The 22427-nt window shown below is 42.6% G+C and overlaps 1 protein-coding gene and 1 pseudogene across 1 annotated transcript; both read left to right on the forward strand.

Annotated features, from left to right (window-relative positions):
• The first annotated feature begins 1067 nt into the window (after positions 1-1067).
• On the forward strand, positions 1068-5360 carry LOC133887346 (disease resistance protein RPM1-like; annotated as a pseudogene).
• Positions 5361-11040: 5680 nt separating this feature from the next.
• On the forward strand, positions 11041-12527 carry LOC133887373 (uncharacterized). The gene is made up of 2 exons (XM_062327304.1): positions 11041-11414; positions 12354-12527. Exons 1-2 carry the CDS (start codon positions 11109-11111, stop codon positions 12372-12374), a joined length of 327 nt encoding a protein of 108 aa, XP_062183288.1. The 5' UTR covers positions 11041-11108; the 3' UTR covers positions 12375-12527.
• The last annotated feature ends 9900 nt before the right edge of the window (positions 12528-22427 follow it).

Genomic DNA, 22427 nt, shown 5'->3' on the forward strand with positions numbered 1-22427 from the left:
CCTTCTCCAGAAATGGGCCACCGAGGATGGAGCCGATTCTCAGATGGGCTACAGCGATGGTGCAGGTGAGATGGATGTGGAATTGTTTTATTTTTTTATTTCGGAAATAAAAGATTGTAAAACTAGACATCTTATTTGGAAAAAATTACAAAATTGGATTGTTGTCGCCCGTTGGAAGGCGATATCAAGTGTCTCTTTTCCAATGGGGACACATTAAAAAAATAAGATGTCGCCCTTCGCATGAGCGACAGGTTAAAAAATAAAAAAACACCACAACACTATCAAAATAGTTATGAAAAATTCTGAAACAATATATATTGTAGATGATAGTATGATCTAGCTCTCAAAATATTTATACAAAATATGATAAGTACAATGAGGAAAAAAGACAAATTTTATTATACACAGTGAAATTTATCTTTTTTGTTTTTCATTGTAAAAGTAATTGTTTCAGTTGAATTTTTTTGAGAGATATATTATGACATCCTCTACGACATACTTTTCTTTCAGAAAATTTTATAACTATTTCGATCGTGTTTGGAATTTTGAGAGCAATGAAATATTTTTTTTTTTGTTTTTTAACCTGTCGCTTGCTAGAAGACCGATATCTTTATTTTTTAAAAGATGTCACCCGTTAGAAGTATGCCAATAGTCTATTTTTACAATTTTTTCAAACAACGCATAGTTTTGTAATTTTTTATTTTCGAAATATACAAAATAAAAAAGCTCGATGGGTGTGAAGGCCATATCACCACCGAGTAGCCATGTTACCAAATATGCCTGATAAGCTTGGGCCACGGATGCCTTGCGCTTTCCTGATGAGGCCCGCAAGCCCCACGAGCCCCACAACTCCTCTGCACCTCTCCTTTCCCCTTCAGCACGAGATAATTGTGCTTGGCGGAGAGCGTCTGGATTGCTGAAACTCGTGCCAGTCCATGTTCGGCATCAATTCTCGCTGCCGGTGCTTGCTGAAATAATTGATCTTAAAGCATGGAATAATTCTCGGTGCCTGTGGGGTCGTCCACTCAAAAGCATCGGTCTTAAAGTCCTTGGCGTTCGAGACTCTGAGCACAGCCATACACCCCAGTCCAGTTCTAGCTGTGCTCTCAAGCAAGCGCACACAACCACCATGGCGGAGGCTGTTGTGGGAGTGCTGATCGGCAAGCTCGGCGCGGCCTTGGCGAACGGGGCAGCAACCTACGGTTCATCGCTGCTCTCCAAGGAATCTTCTGCCCTCAACGGTCTCTTTGGCCAGATCCGCAAAGCCGAGGGGGAGCTGGAGATCATGAAGGCCTACTTGCGCGACTCAGAAAAGTGCAAGGATACCAACGAGACCACTGGCATCTTCATCAAGAAAATTCGAGATCTAGCTTTCCGGATCGAGGATGTTGTCGACGAGTTCACCTTCAAGCTCGAGGACGACAAGCATGGAGGATTTACAGCCAAGATGATGAAGAGGATCAAGCATGTCAAGATTTGGCGTCGTCTAGCTCACGAGCTCAGTGATATCAATGCTGAGCTAGAAGATGCTGCAAAAAAGAGGGGCCTTTATGCCATGCCAGGAATGGAGAGATATGCTGGAGGCAATGGCCACAATGCTACAAATACCAATCAAACCTTTTGTTTTGCGCAGGAAGAGGATCTGGTGGGTATTCAGGATAACGTAGACAAGCTGAAACAGTGGCTTGTAGGTGATTTGGAAGAAAGGAACTACAAAATCGCCACAGTTTGGGGGATGGGTGGAGCGGGTAAAACTACTCTGGTTGATCATGTCTATAAGATTGTGAAAGTAGATTTTGGTGCTGCTGCATGGGTAACTGTGTCACAAAGTTACCAAGTTGAAGACTTGCTGAAGAAGATTGCTAGAGAGTTGGGGATCTCAGTTGACGTTAGCAACATGGAGATGAGAAGCCTAGTGGAGATCACTCGTAACCATCTTGAAGGTAAAAGGTTTATCTTGGTTCTGGATGATGTTTGGGAAAATGATGTGTGGATTAATATCAAGGATGTCTTTCCGAGTCCGAGCAAATGTATCGGCCGAGTGGTTCTCACATCAAGAAAATATGAAGTCGCATCATTGGCAACTAATAACTGTGTAATTAAGCTGCAACACATGGGAGAAAATCATTCTTGGAAGTTATTTTGTAATCTAGCGTTTTGGAATAATGATGACAAAAGGTGCCCCCCAGAGTTACAAGATTTGGCCGCAAAGTTCTTACAAAAATGTGAAGGCTTGCCTCTTGCTATTGCATGCATAGGCCGCGTACTTTCTTGCAAACCCCCAAGTTACTCTGAATGGAAAAATGTGTATGAGGAGTTAGAGTTGCACTCAGCTAAAAATGTGATCCCTGGTGTTGATATCATTCTAAAAGTCAGCTTGGAGGACCTTCCATATGAATTGAAGAATTGCTTCTTACATTGTGCAATGTTTCCAGAGGATTATGGAATGAAGAGGAGGAGATTAATAAAGCACTGGATTACTGCTGGATTTATCAAGGGAGAAGAGAACAAAACACTGGAAGAAGTGGCAGAGGGCTACTTAAATGGGCTTGTAAATCGAAGCCTACTACAAGTTGTGAGGAGGAATGAGTATGGACGAGCGAGTTGTTGCCGAATGCATGATGTCATCCGGCATCTTGCCCTCGACAAAGCAGAGAAAGAATGCTTTGGTAAAGTGTATGACGGCTCTAGGACATTTTCAGCAGACGGCACACGTCGACTGTCAATCCAGAGCACCAATATTGTACCTCTGAGTCAATCTGGTGCAACACGTCTCCGTGCAATCCATGCATTTACAACTCATGTCGATATTGATTTGCTGAGGCCTATCCTTGCACGTTCAAATTTCCTGTCAACATTGGATCTGCAAGGTACTCGACTCAAGATGTTGTCTAATGAGGTATTCAGCTTGTTTAATCTACGGTTTTTGGGTCTTAGACATACTGAAATTGAGATTCTACCTGAGCCAGTAGGAAGATTAAAAAAACTTAGAAGTACTGGATGCAAGCGGTACTGCTCTGGTATCTTTACCAAAAAGTGTAGCAAAACTAAACAATCTTAGGTTCCTGTACGCGTGTACTCTGGTCACAGATGGAGTGTATGAACAATTTGGTGGAGTTAAGGTGCCTAGGGGCATAAGGAACTTGACCGGACTGCATGCTCTGCAAGACATTAAAGCAACCGTAGAGACTCTCTGTGATGTTGCGGCCTTGAAGGAGTTAAGAACATTTTCCGTTAGCGATGTGACAAGTGAGCACTCTTTAAACTTGTGCAGTGCTATCATGAACATGAGCCATCTTGCCCATCTGACAATTGCTGCATCAAACGAAAATGAAGTATTACCACTGGAAGCACTCCGTTTACCAGGAACACTAGATAAACTTGAACTTACAGGGCAGCTGGAAAAGAAACTGATGCCTCAGATTGTCTCATCCTGGTCGCACCATAGCAACTTAACTCGATTGTATCTGGAATACTCCAAACTTGACGAAGACTCATTTTCTAGCCTCGTGGTGTTACGTGGATTATGCTATCTTTCCATTGTTAAGGCTTATGATGGGAACAAATTGTACTTCTCTGCACTGTCGTTTCCTAGACTCCGACAACTAAGAATAGTTGGTGCTCCGCAGCTTAACCAAGTCGAAATAGAAGAAGGTGCACTGGGAAGCCTTGTTGAGCTAGTGTTTGATCACTGCCCAGAATTGAAGCGCCTCCCTCGTGGCATTGAGTACCTTACAGGCCTTGAGAAATTATATTTGATAGACACTGGAGAGGAGCTCATAGAGAAGCTTAGGCATGAGAGTGGAGAAAATGAATTCAATGAAGAGCGTATGAAGATTAGCCACATTAGATGGGTTATTGTTGAATACGCTGAGAAAAACATACGGGAAATAATTAGCCGAGAGAAGGCATAGACGCTGCTATTCCCAGAGGTAAGTGTATCAACTAATTTCTCTCTCTCTCTTTTTACCGTCATTCTATACATGTAGGCTCAGACGCTCAGTACTTCAATTTCTGTGTGCAGTTGTTGATACATGCCCTGTTGCTTCTTTGTCACAATTTTTCCTTCAATGTCAATATGGATACACACTAATAGCACATCATATGAGCAAGAAGTAGATAACATGATCAGTTATGTCTTTTATATTTCTTCCAGCTTGTTATGTGTTATTCAGTAGCATTTGAAAAGTGTAGTAATGTTATTTCCAACAGTTACCTTAAAATTTCATCCTTAAAATACTATTATAGCATCCCCTATCACTATTACAGCATCCCTCATTCCATCCACCTCCAACAGAAACTCTATATCTCATCCACTATCTTCTCTCCTATATTAAAATATTTTTTTGTTTAACTGCCATAGCAGCATCGTTTTTTCACATGTTCCCGTTGCAACGGGTATTGAATGGCACAGTTAAAATTGGTGGTATGTTAAAATTTTATTTATTTGGAAATAAATATATTTTTTGGCATTAATTTTTTTAGAGCTAATTTTTTTTGACACCTGCAACTATGCAGATTGCTTGCAATGTACGAAACGGATGTGGCTTCCACTACAATTTAGCTTGTACAGGAAGGCCACTCGTCCTGCAGCGGAAGCCTCATGACTAGTGGCTTCCAGGGGAAGGAACTGCGGTGGCTTCCGTCATAAGGCTCAACATCTCGCTATATATATGAGGCTGAGGTACTCTCACTTGCAAACCAGCCAAATAGATCCTTGTTTAGCCTGAAAGCAGTACTTGAGAGAGCTATGTTTCTCCAACAATTCTTCCGATGAGGAAGATGATTTGTTCTTAGCGACTCTCAGCGCCTGGCATGCGGACGAGAAGGCATCACAGTGGGGACCTTGGGGCAGTTCAGTGTCGGGTCATCAGCGTATCTACCGGAATCGGCAGGAGGGCCACAATAGGTTGTACAACGACTACTTTGCCGATCCTGCGGTGTACCTCGACTACATTTTCCACCGTAGGTAATATTGTAAACAGAAGCTCTCTTGTGTAAGTATTATGTACTGATGTATGTGTGAGGTGCTAATGCTCGGTGGTTGTGCAGGTTTAGGATGAAACGTGATCTTTACCTTAAGATTGTTCAGGCGGTTGAGGAGCATGACCCGTGGTTTGTATAGTTCTGTGGGTGTGCTAGCCTCATCTACCCTTGTAACTGAGATATCTCAATACTGAAAGATAGCAATTGAATATATGTTAAATCTTACTATGGCACATAGAAATATCAAACTTGAATTAGGCATGGACATGGAAGACACTGCTACATTAGATATTTTGTATTTCATTCGTTTCACTCCACTGTCACAATGCCTCCAAGAACATCCTTTCTTTTAGTAGTATACAAAGTTAAGGTAACTTAAGTTCCAGAAAAAGCTAATTGTTGGAGGGATTTATTTTTTGTCAGATCTTTTTTCTTGACTTGTCAATGTTGGCAGCTATCAATCCTCGGAAAAGCATAGTTACCTAGAGAATGCAATCTTAGCCTCTTAGAATCTGATAAGAAATAACACCAGAAAACTACAAACAAAGGTATGATGATAGTTAAGTTTGGGCTCACAAAACTCGCAAGTATCCTGCAGAATTTAGTATCTTGACACCATTTAAGAAACTTGACTAATAATATGGAAGTAATTATCCAGAATCTTATGCAAGACTTAAACAAGACTAATGACAGACTGCACAGGTTTTAACAATCATGAACTTACTCAAATTCGATTCTGTTGGTATCCTAAATTCCATTTATAATCAGAAAAGATAAGCTCTAGACTCAGTACAACCAATAGTACCAAATTATGTGTATTTCAGCCATATAGGTACCCCAGAGAGTAAACAGAAAGGTACACTACTCTTAAGTCACAATCAGAACCAATAAGAGCTATTAAGTTCTGTTATAATCAGAAGAGAGAAAATAATCCAAAATATACTGATAATGTACGGTGTCAGCCTCGGTCGTCCCACTCTTCCTAGTACGCATGGCCCTAGCATAATGCCCGCAAAACTTTTGCACCATACCATTGATGAACGTCCACCTCCCCTGCATAGACTTCTTGTTGCAGGTCAAAGGGAAGTCTTTGTGCTCGTGGAAGTATGTCTCGATCCTCTGCCAGAAAGCCCCTATACTCTGGTTGCTCCCCACCACGGGATCCATGCTCACGTTCAGCTATGCTGACACAAGATGAAGGTCCTTCTTCATGATGTAACTACATCCACGGCCACACGCAGCTGCCACCTCTCCTGGTGCCTCTAGGTGCTGCACATCTGCCACATGATCCTGTGTCTCGATGATGCCGTCTTGGATGCACGGCACAACATCGTCCCAAGCCATGCCATCGTTCTCACCACGAAGGAACGGGGTGTACTCCATAGAGTCCCTGCAAACCAGTAAACAAGCAAGGAAATACAACACCATTTAAAAAAACCTTATGTCAGTTATCCATCCATTTCCATATTTCTCCCCATTATTTACTACCATATCATCGACACCGATTTCATTTGATTTGCCCATATGACAAATAAAGTCTACACCCACACACAAACCATATCATAGACAGATCACACACAAACCAAATGTAAAGTGCAAACAGACATAAGCAAGGATGCAAAAAAACACACAAACCAAGAACAATCGGATTCAATGGATAAGCCATCGTCCGAATCAGCACACAGAAGCTTATCCGAGCTCCAGTCAGTTTGAACGACATCATCATCGTCAATGTCCCTCGAAAATGACGCTTCCTCTTCCACTGCCATGCTTCTATTGTCGGCGTGACCAACATGGTTGGGCACGCCACCGTCGCTCAGAGCATCTTCAACTTGGAACACGAGCTGCTCCAAGTCTGCCACAATGGTGTCAACCTCCAGCAGTGCTCTATTGAGCTCCATGGCAGCAGGGGTGCTGTCCGTACTCAAGTTGTCATTGGCCACCTTCTTCAACGCGGCAGCTGCCTCCTGCACATGGTCCTGCATCTTCGACACAAGAGCAGCAAGTGCTGCAGCGTCCATCTACAACCAGGGGAGAGGGATGACTAAAGCGAGGAACTAAAATTGAGCTAAAATTGTACACTGCTAAAAATATGTATTAGTTGTTTCAATGCACGTGGAGGAGCCACTACCTTTGCTGTGATACTATTTTTGGTGGATGACTCAAACGCTTTGTCTAAGAATTCTATAGTTACTTCTTGATTTGCAGTCTAAATTTCTTTCCCTCAGCTTTTACTTTCAATCAAAGTATAATTATGAAGCATCAGTGATTCAGTGTTGGGCTGACCAACATCAATGAAGCTACAAGCTTCACTTACAAGGAGAAGAAGCTGATTAAATCACCTAGCTGCACTTCTGCAAACTACTTCATGCCTACGCCATACATCTTAATATGAAAATCCATTGACACCCAACTCTTTAGCAGCAAGCATCATTCAGTAATAATCCATTGGATAATCATACATGAAACATTGTCACAAAAATAATAATTCCGTAAAGCCTATATCTAAAACTAAACACTCTGAAACCTTGATGTGACAAATGCAAGACATGAACATGCAAAATGCAGTCAGAAACACTATAAACTTGCAGTCAGGTCAGAAGATATGCAACAGGTCAAGTGTAAACATGTTGCAATCAAGCAGCGTGCAGTGCATAATTGCATATACACGACAGTGTGACTAGGATTCATCTGGAATTTGTGCACCCAACTACCATCAGCAAAGCTTATCTCTAGAACAAATTTTTGCCATCTGGAGGAATGGTGATCCAACAATTAGCTCCGGGTAAAAAAATCCAATTTTAATCACACAAAAACACATACTAGTCATCCCCTTCCAGAACCCCATTCCTATTCAATCATATATGTGCACTCCAAAATCGAATCTACGGCGCTGCGCTTCAAAATGACTGATCACCCTAGTCCATGGCAAACCAGTGTCTCACCAAAGATTCATGAAGCAACAATCCAATCAAGCAAAGAGATGGATCAGGTGAAACCAAGCAAGCAAGCATGACCTCCAGAAATACACGGGATCTACTTCACTACCGGCGGTGACCAACCCGAGCTCCGGCCGTCGCCCACGCAAAGACATGGATCTGCGACCCAACGACTTACAGAGGCTTGGGGAGGACCACGGTTTTGCTACTGCGGCCGAGCACACGGACGGTGGGGAACCTTCGAGCGCCGCCGGATCTGCGTTGCCCTAGTCGTCAGCCGCGGGGGAGGATGCATCGTCTCCCCGGTCACCAGATGCTCCTCGCTTCTGCTGGGCACCGAAGCCACCCGCCTCGCCTCCGCAAGGGCTCGCCAGCTCCCCTTCCGCCGCTCCGCGGGAACAACGACCCCTTCGCCAGTCGCCTCGCGCACAGGGAAGCGGACGCCACATTGCTTCCCAATTTTGCCATCACCGGACCCCTCCCCGCATCGCTGTTCACCTCGATACGACGTCTGTTGGAGACGAGTTTCAGCCTCCCGCCGCCCCGCATCCGACATGGATACGGGTCGGGGGCCGGATACGGTGTCCGTTGGAGATGGCCTAACTAAACTTTAAGGTATATACTCCATCTGATGAAAAAGAAGTGTGCCGTTTTTTATTGCGTGCAACCAAACTTTTAAACTTAATCGTTAATATGTTTATGAATAATTTGATCAGTTAAATGGAAATTATGTGTTTAAATTGGCCTTGAAAAATACTTTCATAGTATTAAAACTTTATTTGGTTTTGAAAATATACATTATGGTTGTGTTTTTCTTTTTCAAACAATAGTGGTCTGTGTTTTGAAGACTATCAATATCCAAACCGACACTTCCTATATAACTTTAGGGAGTATACGCCTTCTTTTCTCGACTAGATTATATGCCTGGTAACATTCCATAAGAATGCATGTAATGTGTCTTGGATATGAAATATGACAGCAACGAGCATCAGGAACTAACTTCCGTTCATGGTATGCATGTCCGAAAAAAGAAAGGCTTTCATATATGGAGGAGGCCAAAGATCGAGCAAGTGCAAACGCTACTGGTATGGAGTACTGAAGCAAATCCCCCCTCTGGTTTGAAGCAAAGCTCAGGTGTTACATCCTTGATCCGGCAGCCCTTTTTGAGTTGATGCTAAGTTGCCGCACTGTGATCGAGCAAAGCATGGGTGATAACTCCAAATGTCAGTGCTTTTGTCTCCTTTTTTTTCCTTCTCATGTTACTTAATCTTTAGCATCTGACCATAGTCATCCATTGTTGTTGTTTTCTTTCCAACAGGTCCTTCAGTTTGATTTGAATAAACGAAGCAGAGGATTTTCTTTTTCGTTTGCCTTCCGGTATCAATAAAGAATACAAGTCTGAAAACGCCAAACAAATAGTTTGTGCCTAACCGGTGGCCAGCTTATGCTAAACAAGGTATGGTTTTATGCTGCTTCCTGTTTTTTTGGCCGGCGGTAACACGTTGTTGCTCCTAAACTAAACGTCTCGTTGGTTTTATTTTCTTCCGGGTTGGTGCTTCTTGCTTGCTCTGCTTTGGTGGTTACCCTAGCGAATGCCTCCCCCCCCCCCCCCCCCAGGCGCTCTGATGAGGATTTTTGGAGTTCGTCAGTGGCTGAGAGACACGGTCTGCATTTGGCTTAGAGGTTACTGTCTGAAGAATCGCGTGGTGAATGGGGGGAGGAGTGCAAGAAGGCGGTTGGCGCACCATTGGCGACAGATAATAACCGAGTCTGGAAGCAACTCTGGAACATGAACGTTCCACCTGAAAGTGAAGGTATATTGGTGGCGTCGGAGAATTGATCCATCAATTTTGTTCCAAGGATGGGAAAAGAAGGGCCTGGAAGTGTGCAGCGTTTGAGTTGTACAGGTCAAGCTAAAGGATGTGATCTAGCCATTGACGGATACTGTGCTTGACATCTTCTGGCACCCTGTGAACATGCAGGAGAACTTGTTCTTTGAATCTCAAGATCCAAAGTCGAAGATATGGTCTGTCCTTCAAAGATTTTGCCGTTCCTTAAATTCCATATCTCTCATGCTGCGATGATGAATATCTCAATTAAAAAGGGCTGTTGAAAGTTTCTTTTCTTAGTTGAGAAACTCTTACGTATATGTCCTGAATTGCCTGCCAGTGCATATGTAGCTTCTGCCAGCATCTGCGACTGAATCAGCACTCAGAAAACAAGTAAAACAAGTGATCCCTTGTTTCTTCAATATTGTTATTGCAGAGGACACAGTAGCAGTGTGCAATTTCTTTAATTTTTTTTTGAGAAACACCAATACATACTCACACCACCACACGCACGCACTCAAACAACGCCTATTGAAAACCGGAGATACGGAACTTGAAGATTGACGAAGTCACCACAAAAGTACAATTTCTTGAAAGTGCCTCAAAAGATTTCCTATGTTCAGTCTATCTACCGGAAGTAGCCACATGAAAAATTTTAGCCTTAGCATACATTTAATCTTCCAGATCCAAGTGAGTGGAGCTGGGACATGTCGCTTGAAAACACAAGCTTGTATAGCTATTGTGAAGTATATGTGCGAGATTCATCAAAGTATTACATAAATCTTGATAAGGGAAAGAGCTAGACATATCCTTTTGCATATCCTGCTGGTGGCATGTAGATGTTGGAGGTATTTTTGGAGTTTATTATTATAAAAAACGTTTTCCATGTCTCTTTGAGCTAGCGTGTGGGACGGGTTTATAAACTACGAATTCCCCTGCACGGTATACCTAATTAACGACATGCTAATAGCACCGTCAGAATCATACCAACAGATATTTCTAGTGGGAAGAAATAAAGGAAGATGGAATCATACCAACAGACAGCATGCATGGTACGGGTGTATACACTTGGGAAGGTAAGAGCCGAACCCAGAGGTTTTTCCTTCTATTTTTTATTGAGTTTTTGTTTTTTTCTCATGGATTTGCCTTCTCCGACTGACAGACACGCTGCGTTTACGCATTCACGCAAGGTTGACGTAAATATGCACTCTTACTTACGCCAGCACAGCTCCCTTACATGTGGAGCCACAATGTAAGAGACAGATACCGCACCGCATGAGCCCACATGTAAGCTCTTCCTCCTTCCTCCCTTCCTTTCCCCTTCTCCCCGCCTGCCCCCCAAGTCCCAGCTCCCATGGCCGCGGCCTCCCCTCTCCTATCCTCCCCTTCCACCTCCCTCCTCTCCACCCCTATCCCAACGCCTCATCACATCCGCAGCTCCAAACCAACCATCCGATACAGCTCCATACCCAAGGCCAAGAGGCCGCCTCCTCTCTCCTGCGCCAGCACCAGCGTCACCCCCACTAGCTCAACACCACTGCAGCCGTCATTGCGGGTTTCTGAGGGTCCTATGCATCCTCAACGCCTGAGTTGTGGGCGACTACGCTGCCTCATCGTCGCCGCACTCGAGCAGCCGCTTCGGAGGCTTTCCGACGAACAGGTAGCGTGCCGCGCGCAGAACCCCCACAAGTCTCGAGCTTGGAAGTCGTTATAGCTTCTGTGTACAGCTGAATTCCGACGCTCGCAATAGTGGCGAGAGACTTGTGTCGACACTGGCGGCTTATACGAAATCAGATGTGTTGCATTTTCTTGTTAATCTAGCTGACATAGGTGGCTCCCTTCCGTCGATTCTGTTATGCATACATGGCTCATCAATGCAACTCACTTTCTTATCTTGTCTGCCCTTTTTATTGGATACATTGACCGCTGAAGATAGTTTACTGTTGTAACTTCTTTACTTCTTTTTTTTGGAACAAATATGCAGAAAAGCTGCCTATTATATTGATAAAGAAGAAGTTAGGCCTAGACTTGGCGGTAACTTCTCCACTTCGTAGAGTCTATTATGCATTTACATTCCTGATCAGTGCAATGCACGCTCTTATTGTCATGTGTTCCTTTTTAGTGGACCAATCGGATCACTGAACAATGCAGTATACTATTGTAACTCCTAGTGATGTGTTAAACTAATGCAAACTTAATATGTTTAGGTTGTAGTTCGTAATTGGTTTTCTGCATAAGTCCAAGCTGTTTCAACGGGATGAGTTTGTTTGGTCGGTATAGAAAACCAAATTTCTGACACACAATTTAGTTCGCTCTCCATGTCTTCCCTATTTCTGCACATTTAAGCACTGTGATCATTTTTCAATGGTGACTGTAAACTATTATTTGGTGCAGCGTTCATGCTGAATGGATGGGCTGTTTTCATCGTTTTCTTGGTTTTACTGTGGGTCTAAATCAGTTAGTTTAGAAACAAAGCTATTGTTACCCTTTCTAGACCCTCTTCTCTGCTAGTTTAGAAATACGTGATGATGTTACAGTAGTTTATAGAAATAGCATCAGAGGCAAACATATAATTTTCTGTTGCTATTTTCTTGTGTAGGATATGCATAGGCACTTATGAAGTCTGATGAGAGAAGAGCCAGCTACAAGTGAGACATTATGTACACTAACAACTCAGTGAGATGCTCGGTAGAGGAACATCCTTTTTGTTAGTCCTATCATGTGGTTATCCATGTTAGAGGAGACAATCTTTTCTTATGCTAACATGGTATGAGCTAGGAATGATGAAATGCTACTTGGGACCAGCACATACAGGTACTTGTTAACAAGGACTTGACCTGCATATCTTGGTTATTTGATATTATACTATGACTGCTCATAGTTAGAAAAACTAATTTGCCGTACTCACCATGTACACCAGCGTGTCTTTCATATATAGGCAGTGGTACAACTTAGCGTACAAGGCAAGCAACCATCCCTACAATTACACGATGAGGATTGGTTCTTGCTATCTATACAAAGATACATATCAAATCACGATTGATCACATTCCCCATCAATCTCAACTGGTGAACATCAGATTGAGATTGCGCTTTAATTTCTCCAAAACAGGCTTGGGAAGTGACTTAGCGAAAATATCAGCGATCTGATATCCTGAAGAGACAAACCGAACATCAAGAGTACCGAGAGCAACCTTTTCTCTGACAAAATAAAAATCAACCTCAATATGCTTCGTCCGTGCATGGAAAACCGGATTAGCAGTCAAGTAGGTTGTGCCTAGATTATCGCACCACAAAACAGGCGCTCTTGGTTGGAAAATGTGCATCTCCCGTAGAAGAGATTGTATCCAAGTCACTTCAGCGGTTCCACTTGCAAGAGCTTTGTACTCTGCCTCAGTATTAGATTGAGATATTGTGGGATGTTTTCAAGAGTTCCAGGATATCAGATTGGGGTCAAGAAACACTGCAAAACCACCTATGGAATGACGGTCATCAGAATAGCCAGCCCAATCGTCATCAGTAAACACACTGAGCATGGTGCATGAAGAGCGGGAGAAACAAAGTCCAGTGATAAGAGTGCCCTTAATGTAGCGTAAGATGCGCTTCACAGCCTCCCAATGCACATCAGTGGGTTTAGAGAGGTACTGACACACCTTGTTGATAGCAAACAAGATGTTTGGTCGTGTAAGAGTAAGATACTTCAGCCCTCCAACCACGCTTCTGTACTTGAATGCATCTTCATCACTCAACAGTTGACCAAGAGTCCGAGCAAACTTGTCAGTGACTGACATGGGTGTAGACATAGCCTTACAGTTCTCCATATGGGCTCGATGAAGAAGATCAACAACATACTTATGTTGTGTCAAACACATTCCCCCCCCACCCCCCCTTGAACTTTAAGTGGCCTCAAGACCAAGAAAATAAGTCAATCTGCCAAGATCCTTGATGGGGAATACACTAGAGAGATTACTCAGCAACTGATCAACAACTGATTGAGAGGACCCAGCAATAACACTATCATCAACATAGACAAGCATATAAATGGAGATGCATCATGATGAAATACAAACAACGATGTATCTGCAGTAGAAGGCTGAAAACCAAGATGCCGAAGTCTGTCACTGAGACGAGAGTGCCATGCTCGGGGAGATTGTTTAAGACCATAAATGCGCAAATGCCAACCTCGAGAAACCGCCAAGGAGAGAACAAGGTGAATTGTAGCAGGCTTAACCACATGACTGAAAGTCTCAAGATAATAAATACCATATTGTTGCAAGAAACCACAAGCAACACGATGAGCTTTATATTTGTCCATGAAACCATATGTCTTTTTCTTCAACTTGAACACCTATTTGGAGTTGACAATATTTGTACCAGGTGGACGAGGAACTAGCTGCAAGGTATGATTGTCCTGAAGAGCACAGGACTCAACGTCCATGGCTTCCCACCATGAAGGATCAGCCAACGAAGTACGATGAGACACTAGCTCAGCAAGAAAAGCACGACGATAGGGATAATACCGAACCGTGCCATCTATTCATTGAAGAGGCTTGACAATATTATCCTTGACTCGTGTCTGCATCGGATGACCGGATGGAGGAGCTGGAAAAGCCATCGAGGCAGTAACTGGGTAACCAAAGGTAGGAATACATGGTGGCGAAGCTAAGGACACCAGCTCAGGCATTGTCGATGATGAGTCTAAAGTTGATGGCCCATCGATTGCAATAGGGACCAGACCAACAGGCAACCCATGTGTCAACGTGGATGGAGGGTCTGGCGTTGCGCGTCACATCAGAGATTGTCAGAAAATAAACGTTTCAATGGGTGTAGGTACAGGGGGAGGGGGTGTGGACAGAAGGAGCTGGAGGCCAACAAGGAATAGAAGTCGAAGTACGTTTTTTTGGAACTGCCATTCAAAAAGCTTTTTTTGCTCAGTCTATCTGGACCCTTTTGTATAATAGGTCCCTGAGGGTAGGAAAATCATGATCGGAATAACGACACCTTCCGCTTTGTTAGGTATACTATGAAGAATGGCATGGATCGAGCGCAGGACTAGCAGGTGGCTTGCTCTGCACTACAGAGACCGGACCATCAGGCGACCCATGTGGCAGCGCGGACAGAGGGCCATCGAGCGCAGGGCTAGATAGAACACCAGCACCATGCATCATTTCCTACACCAAACCAACTACTATACCAGCAGAGTTAGTGGATAAATAGCACATGTCATAATTCCGCATTTGGGCACCCTGAATAACCGGCTCAACCGAAGGAAATGAAATAGGAGTAGATAATAAAGATAGGTCTACATGGGTATTAGGTGTAGCAAAAGGAAAAATGGTCTCGTCAAAGACAACATCCTGAGAAATATAAATGCGTCATGTGGACCGATCAAGGCATTTCGACCCCTTGTGCATAGGACTATAGCCAAGAAAAACAGACATTTTGGACCGGAATTCTAACTTTCGAGAGTTGTACTTCCTGAGACTCGGCCAACACGCACAGCCAAACGTGCAGCGAAAGGAATAATTAGGTACAATATTGAGGAGATGAGTGATGGGAATCGCGTTGCCAATGACACGGCTTGGCATGCGATTAATAAGATAACATGCGGTTAGGAATGCCTAGTCCCAAAAACGAAGCGGGAGAGAAGAGTGTGCCAATAGTGCGAGCCCGATTTCAACTAGATGACGATGCTTCCTTTCGGCAATGCCACTCTATTGAGAAGTATGTGGACATGATACGCGATAAGAAATGCCAACACGCTGAAAATAGCGATGAAGACGATGATACTCCCCCCCCCCCCCAGTTGGATTGAACAGTGCAGATTTTGGAATTAAGAAGACGTTTAACATGCTTATGAAACATATAAAACACTTATTCAACATCTGACTTATGACGAAGCAAATAGATCCAGCAAAAATGATTGTAGTCATCAACAAAGCTCACATAAAACTTGAACCCTCCCCCCTCCATGAGGAAGGAAAAGCAGGTCCCCAAACATTGGTAGAATAAGCTCTAGGGGAGCAAAAGTTACACGAGCAGAATTATTGTATGAGAGTTGATGACATTTAGCACGCTGACAAGCATCAAAAACTAAAGACTCACGATTAGGCATGCAAGGCAGATTATTGGAGCTCATAACGGACTGGACGACACTTGGGCAGGGGTGACCGAGGCGTTGGTGCCACTGGTGGGACGAGATCTTGACGTAGGCGAAGGCATGACGAGGAGACGATGAATACGCGTGACCAAACGGAATGGGGTAGAGACCACCACGACTTATACCTTGTAGAATTGTTTTCCTCATGACCGTGTCCTTGACAAATAAACAATCCCGGTGAAATTCAACAAACACATTATTATCAGAAAAGAGTTTATGGACTGATAGGATACGACGACTAATGAGGAACATGAAGAACATCTTTAAGAGCAAGAGGAACAGTATAGCCAGGAATCATAGAGTGACCAATATGCGAAATCATCAAACCTGCACCATTAGCCACTTGGACTTGATCCTTGCTGGTGTAGCGCTCATGCATGGTCAAGCGATCAAGGTCGTTGGTGAGATTATCCGTGGCGCCCGTGTTTGCATACTATTGCACATCACCGGTTGATGCAGAGTTGCCGGTGTGGTAGCCACCATGGGAGTCGTCCGGCTGAAATGCATGATTGAAGCACTGGCGACATTTTAGCACCTCATGGTTGAACTTGCCGCAAAGTTGGCATTGGGGACAGTAGCTTCCACGGCCATGGCCTGTGCCACCCCCACCACGACCACCATAGCCAGCATTGCCATCCTGCTAGCGAGGGGTGGTATTGGAGGAAGATCTACACAAGTGAGTGGCGTTGTTGGCGGAGGAGGTGAACTCGCCCGTCGAACTATGAAGTTGTTGCCAAGCCTCAAAACTCAAAAGAAAGGCATAAAAATCATGAAGACTTATGGTGGTGTTGAGGATGGTCAAAGATGCCATCAATGGATCAAACTCGGATCCAAGACTAGCCATGATGTGGTCGATCACTTCATCATCCTGTAGCGGGTGGCCAATGGTGGCCATGATGTTGATGAGTCCCTTCATCTTGTGATAATACTCAGCGACATGCCATTCTTTTTCAACGACGCCGACTGGCACCGGACGTTGACAAAACTCGCGTAAGTTTGCACGGAGAACATGGAGTGGAGGGCAGTCCACACCGTATGTGCTGAGGTCAGGGTGATCATCTGACCAAGGATCCCCTCAGTCATGGAGGAGAGAAGAGCTCCGAGAACAGTCTAGTTGGTCTGAAACCAACACACGTACTCGGGATTGGGCACTTGCCCGGCTGCCTCATCCGTGCCCTCGGTCACCATCAGAGGGGGAGCCACCATGGTGCTGTCCAGGTGACCAAACATGCCCTGGCCGGACAGCACAGGCACCACCTATGCCCTCCACAGCAGGAAATTGGAACGCGTGAACCGTACGGTGAAGAGGCTGCTGAAGGACAAAGTCGACGGAAAGGTCGGTGACATCGCACCAGCGGAGGTGGAGTTGAGCGTGTCGGTGGTGAACGGGGCCAAGCCGCCGGTGGTGCACATGGTGCCGGTGATAGATGAGATCAGGGCTAACTGATACCAAATTAGAAAAACTAATTTGCCGTAATCATTATGTACACCGATGTGTCTTTCATATATAGACAGTGGTACAACTTAGCGTACAAGGCAAGTAACCATCCCTACAATTACACGATCAGGATTGTCTCTTTCTATCTATGCAAAAATACATATCAAATCACGATTGATCACACTCATAACTTGCAGGAACTTGGATTTGACCATCTTGGCGACAACCTATCCCGAAACAAATAACAGCTTGTTATGAGATGGTACATTTGAAACTATCCATCGTATGATCATGCACTGACGGCATGATTCATGTACGTGCTTCTTGCCACCGCATAAGCCAAAACCTTGACTCGGCCACTTACCATGATCGGATCGGATCTAACGGAGCCACCAGAAGAAAAATCAGAGAGGAAAAGCAGCAACAAATTGTTGAGCAGCACATGTTCGGTGATCCTTGTTTGCCGTTTTTTTCTGGGAGTTTTTCTTGTTCGATAGAAAATTCGGTTCACGCATCTGAAAGTCCTATTTTGATCTGACGACAATAGATTGTCAGGGGACATACCTATTTTAATCCGCACCATTATTATTTAGCCCTGCGAAGGATAAATAGATATATGATTTTTTTTTGTCCGACTACTAACTGCACACATGTTACACATATAGAATCAATTCAATATACAACAATCCAAAAAAGTATAGAAGGTAAATAATAGAGGTTGAATGTATTTTTAGAATACATAGAAGGCAAATATTGGATATCTAGATATCGAAGCCAAATAATAAGAGATTAAATATATTTTTGGAATGATAAACGGGACTCAACTTTGCACAGTGACTGTTTGATCAACTCGGGTGAACGGTGAAGATCGCCCAAATCAGCCATAACTGTTGAATTATATATATGAGTATAAATATGAGAATTTCTTTAGAATCTAATCTCTTTAGAAAGAAGATCTTTTGTCTTACAGTAGCTTACACCAATCCCTTTAGGAAACTTTTGTTATTGGGTCAGTCATATTTGACTCGGGCCTGTTCTGAAAAAGTTGAGGTATTTGGAATTATTTATTGACATGGATAAAATAAAGGAAAACCTCTGAAATAATTTCCATATTGTAACATGTGCATGAATCGGATATCTAGTTAGTAGACAGCAGCAATAACTTTCAGCTCACCTCAATGCTTCCTGCGCTAAACCCTAGTGAGTATTATCTTTATCAGGTCATACAGATTAAGAGTACACTCACAACCTCTGCATAATAGTCACTTACCTCTGTAAAGAGACTTCTGATCATGTGCCTTATCTGATCTGCATCACAACTTCTATCCCCAAACCTAGGATTTTCAGATTTGAAAATTATTGGATGGAGCACAAGCATTTTATGTCCATCATTCGGCATGGTTGATCTATTCAATCTAATCAAGTTGACAAGGCAAAAACTATTGGGGCTAAGTTCAAGAACCTCAGAAGAGTTCTTAGACACTCGCAGCAGCATCTCTCGAGTTTGGCTGCTACCATTGCCAATACAAAGATGACTATCCTTCTTTTGGACACCTTGGAGGAATTTTGAGACCTTTCTATGCAGTAGTTGAATTTCAGAGACTTGCTTCTCATTCCTCTTGATAATTTTTTAACTCAGCAGAAGATTTATTAGAAGCAAAGGGGTTCTCTTAAATATGTTAATTTTGGTGATGCTTGCACTAAGTTTTTTCATACAAATACCACTATCAAGCATAGAAATAATTCTATTATGTTCCTCACTGATGAAACTGGGATCTCCCACTCCTCTCATGAAGAAAAAGTAGATTGTTATGGCTTTCTTTCAAAGAAAGGCTGGGCTCTTCAGAATTTGTCAAAATGCATTTTGACCTCTTTGATCTTTTGACAGCTTCGAATGATTTGGATTGGATTGAGCTCCCTTTCTCAAAGGATGAAATTGATAGGATCATTGCACTTCTACCATCTGACAAATCGCCTGGGCCAGATGGTTTGGGGACTTCTTAAAAAGATGTTGGAGCGGTCTCTCAGGACTTCTATGACTTATGCAGTGGTTTTTATGAAGGGAATATCAACACACAAAATATTAATAATTCTTATACCACTTTGGTTCCCAAGAAGGACAATCCAACCTCGGTGTGTGATTATAGACCAATCTCCCTGCTTAATTCTTCAATTAAGATAATCACCAAAATTTTGGCTGATAGGCTTCAACAGGTTATCCAGCAACTTGTTCATAAAAATCAGTATGGCTTTATCAAAGAAAGATCTATTCAAGATTATTTAGCTTAGTCTTTTGAGTATTTACATATTTGTCATAAATCAAAAAAGGAGATTGTGCTCCTAAAGCTTGATTTTGAAAAAGCTTTTGATAAAATTGAGAACCAGGTTATTATTGATTTTCTGTTGCATAAGGGATTTGGTCACCGTTGGATCTCTTGGATTTTTGAAATTCTTAAATCAGGCACCTAGGCTATTCTACTTAATGGTGTTCCATGCAAGTCTTTTCATTGTAAGAGAGGTGTAAGGCAAGGAGACCCTCTTTCTCCTTTGCTATTTGTCTTGACAGATGACCTTCTTCAAAGCATCATCAATAAAGCAAAGGCTTTGGGATTGCTTCATCTTCCTATTCAAATGGGGGCTGGCCATGATTTTCCTATTGTTCAATATGCCGATGATACTCTTTTGGTTCTTCAAGCCTGCCCAAGACAGCTCTTTGTTCTTAAAGCCCCATTAAACACCTTTGCTGATTCAATAGGTCTTAAGGTAAATTATAGCAAATCTGTAATGGTACCTATAAATATGTCAGATGAAAAGATGGAGATTCTTTCCAGAACCTTTAACTGTCAAAAGGGATCTCTCCGTTTCACTTATTTGGGGCTGCCTCTAAGCCTCAGTAAGCCAAAGATTGAAGAGTTCATGCTTCTTCTTAAAAGAATAGAAGGAAGACTGATATGCACCTTTGCTTTCTTAAACCAAGCTGGTAGGCTAGAAATGGTGAATTATGTCCTTTCTTCCCTCCCAACTTTCATCATGTGCACCATCAAAATTCCTTCAGCGGTCATCAAATCGACAAATATAGGAAGCATTGTCTTTGGAGGGGCTCTGACATTAATGGGAAGAAACCAACATTAGTAGCATGGAAACTGATATGCAGACTGAAAAAAGAAGGTGGTCTGGGTGTCATCAATTTAAGAGTTCATAATGAGGCACTCCTCCTAAAGAACCTTCATAAATACTATAACAAGTTTGATATTCCTTGGGTTCATCTGATCTGGGAAAGCTACAATAGAAATGGTACCCTTCAAGAGACTCCAAAAAAGGTTCCTTTTGGTGGAGAGATAATGTAAAACTCCTTACCACTTATAAGGGTATTGCCTCCCCTCAAATTAGAAATGGAAGCACCATTTTACTTTGGGATGATATTTGGGCTAGTTTTGTCCCCAATCAGGCTTTCCCAGAGTTATTCTCTTTTTGCAAAAGATGCTAGAATTACAATGCAGGTTGTACATTTGCTACACAATTTCTCGGATGCGTTCAACCTCCCTCTCTCGTTGCAAGCTTATGATCAATATCAGGTTCTGCTGGAACACCTCTCTAGCTTGGCTTTTCGTAATCAGCGGGACCCTTGGCTCTATATTTGGGGAAGTGCTCACTTCTCGGATAATAAAGCTTATAAATTTCTTATTGGCCACAGGCCTGTTCATTCATTTTTCAATTGGATTTGGAAATCCGTTGTCAAATGAAACATAATGTTTTCTTCTGGTTATTGCTTAAAGACATACTGAACACAAGGGAAGTTCTTCATTGGAAAAATATGTTTCTCCCTTCCTACACCTATGATCTCTGTATTTGGCAAATTGAGGAGAATAGTCTACATCTTTTTCCGATTGCAACTTTGCAAGGAATTGTTGGACTCTCCTTCATCTCCCAGTTAACAATAGTCTTGGTTTGATCCAAACTTTCAAACGCTTTAGGAGATGTCTGGCCACTCCTTTCGCCATAGAGATTATTATTTTGATGTGCTGGAGTATTTGGATTGTTCGAAATGATTGGATCTTCAATGATGCTTCTCCTTCGGTTCATAAAGTTTGGAGTTGTTTCAAAAAATAATTTGCTCTGGTTATTCTTAGAGCCAAAGCTTCAAATGTTAATCTTATGTCTGAATGGCTTGCTTCTTTAGAATAACATGTATAGGTCTTTTTGTTGTTTTTGTTTTGGTTTGTAATTCTCTCTTTGTTCTCTTTTTTATTATTTTTAATATATAACCAGTAGGGGACGATCCTACTGTTTCATAAAAAAAAACCTTTGCATAACTAAGATGCACATAGCTAAGAAACACCAAAGGGAAAAAGAAACACAATCAAAAGTGGGATGCTCGTGTGCTAGTTTAATGTGGAAGAGCCGCTATCCGCAGTCTAGATTGTCATACAAACTTGGTAAAAAGCTCCACGACCATCCGCTCCAAGTGCGCACGCATAGCTGCCATCGTCCCTCTGTGCTCCTGCTGCTGCAAAACAAATCATATACAGAGCCAATGTGTATATGTATAGATAACCTGCAAAGGAGTGCAATTTTTCTTACTGTTAAAGATAATGTCATTCCTGCAAAGACACAACGGCCAACAAATTTTGGCTTTTCATTGTTTACTAAGACCATGAAGCCAATTTTCAAATAAATTTGGTACACTTCGCAGTTGGTAAAGATTTGAAGCTACCTGGATGATAAACCATGCAGAACGAGCGAAATGACAATTAAAGAAAAGATGCTTAATCGTCTCATTTTTATGATAAAATCAACACTTCTGACTTCCTTGCCATTATCCTTTAGATAGATTATCTTTGATCAAAAGTACCCCTTTACAAAGATACCACAAGATTTTAACTTTTAAAGGTATTTTTATTTTCTACAGTTGCTTATTTATTGTTGGAATATTGGTACTATGTATGAGAGCATGATAAAGCAAGTTAACACTAACTTTTCCGGATTGGATCAAATTCCACCGTAACTCATCACGCTCTTATGATATGTTAATATTGATAAGGTGTTGGGCAAATCATTCTGATAGGTTCCTACGGA

The sequence above is a fragment of the Phragmites australis genome, chromosome 12, assembly GCF_958298935.1.
Source record: "Phragmites australis chromosome 12, lpPhrAust1.1, whole genome shotgun sequence".
Lineage (NCBI taxonomy): Eukaryota > Viridiplantae > Streptophyta > Magnoliopsida > Poales > Poaceae > Phragmites > Phragmites australis.

Excerpts from the sequence above, each read along its gene's own strand:
- LOC133887373 (XM_062327304.1), top strand. The coding sequence starts at position 11,109 with ATGGCCGCGGCCTCCCCTCTCCTATCCTCCCCTTCCACCTCCCTCCTC. Across the intron at positions 11,415-12,353 it reads GGAGGCTTTCCGACGAACAG|GATATGCATAGGCACTTATG; the intron begins GTAGCGTGCCGC and ends TTTCTTGTGTAG.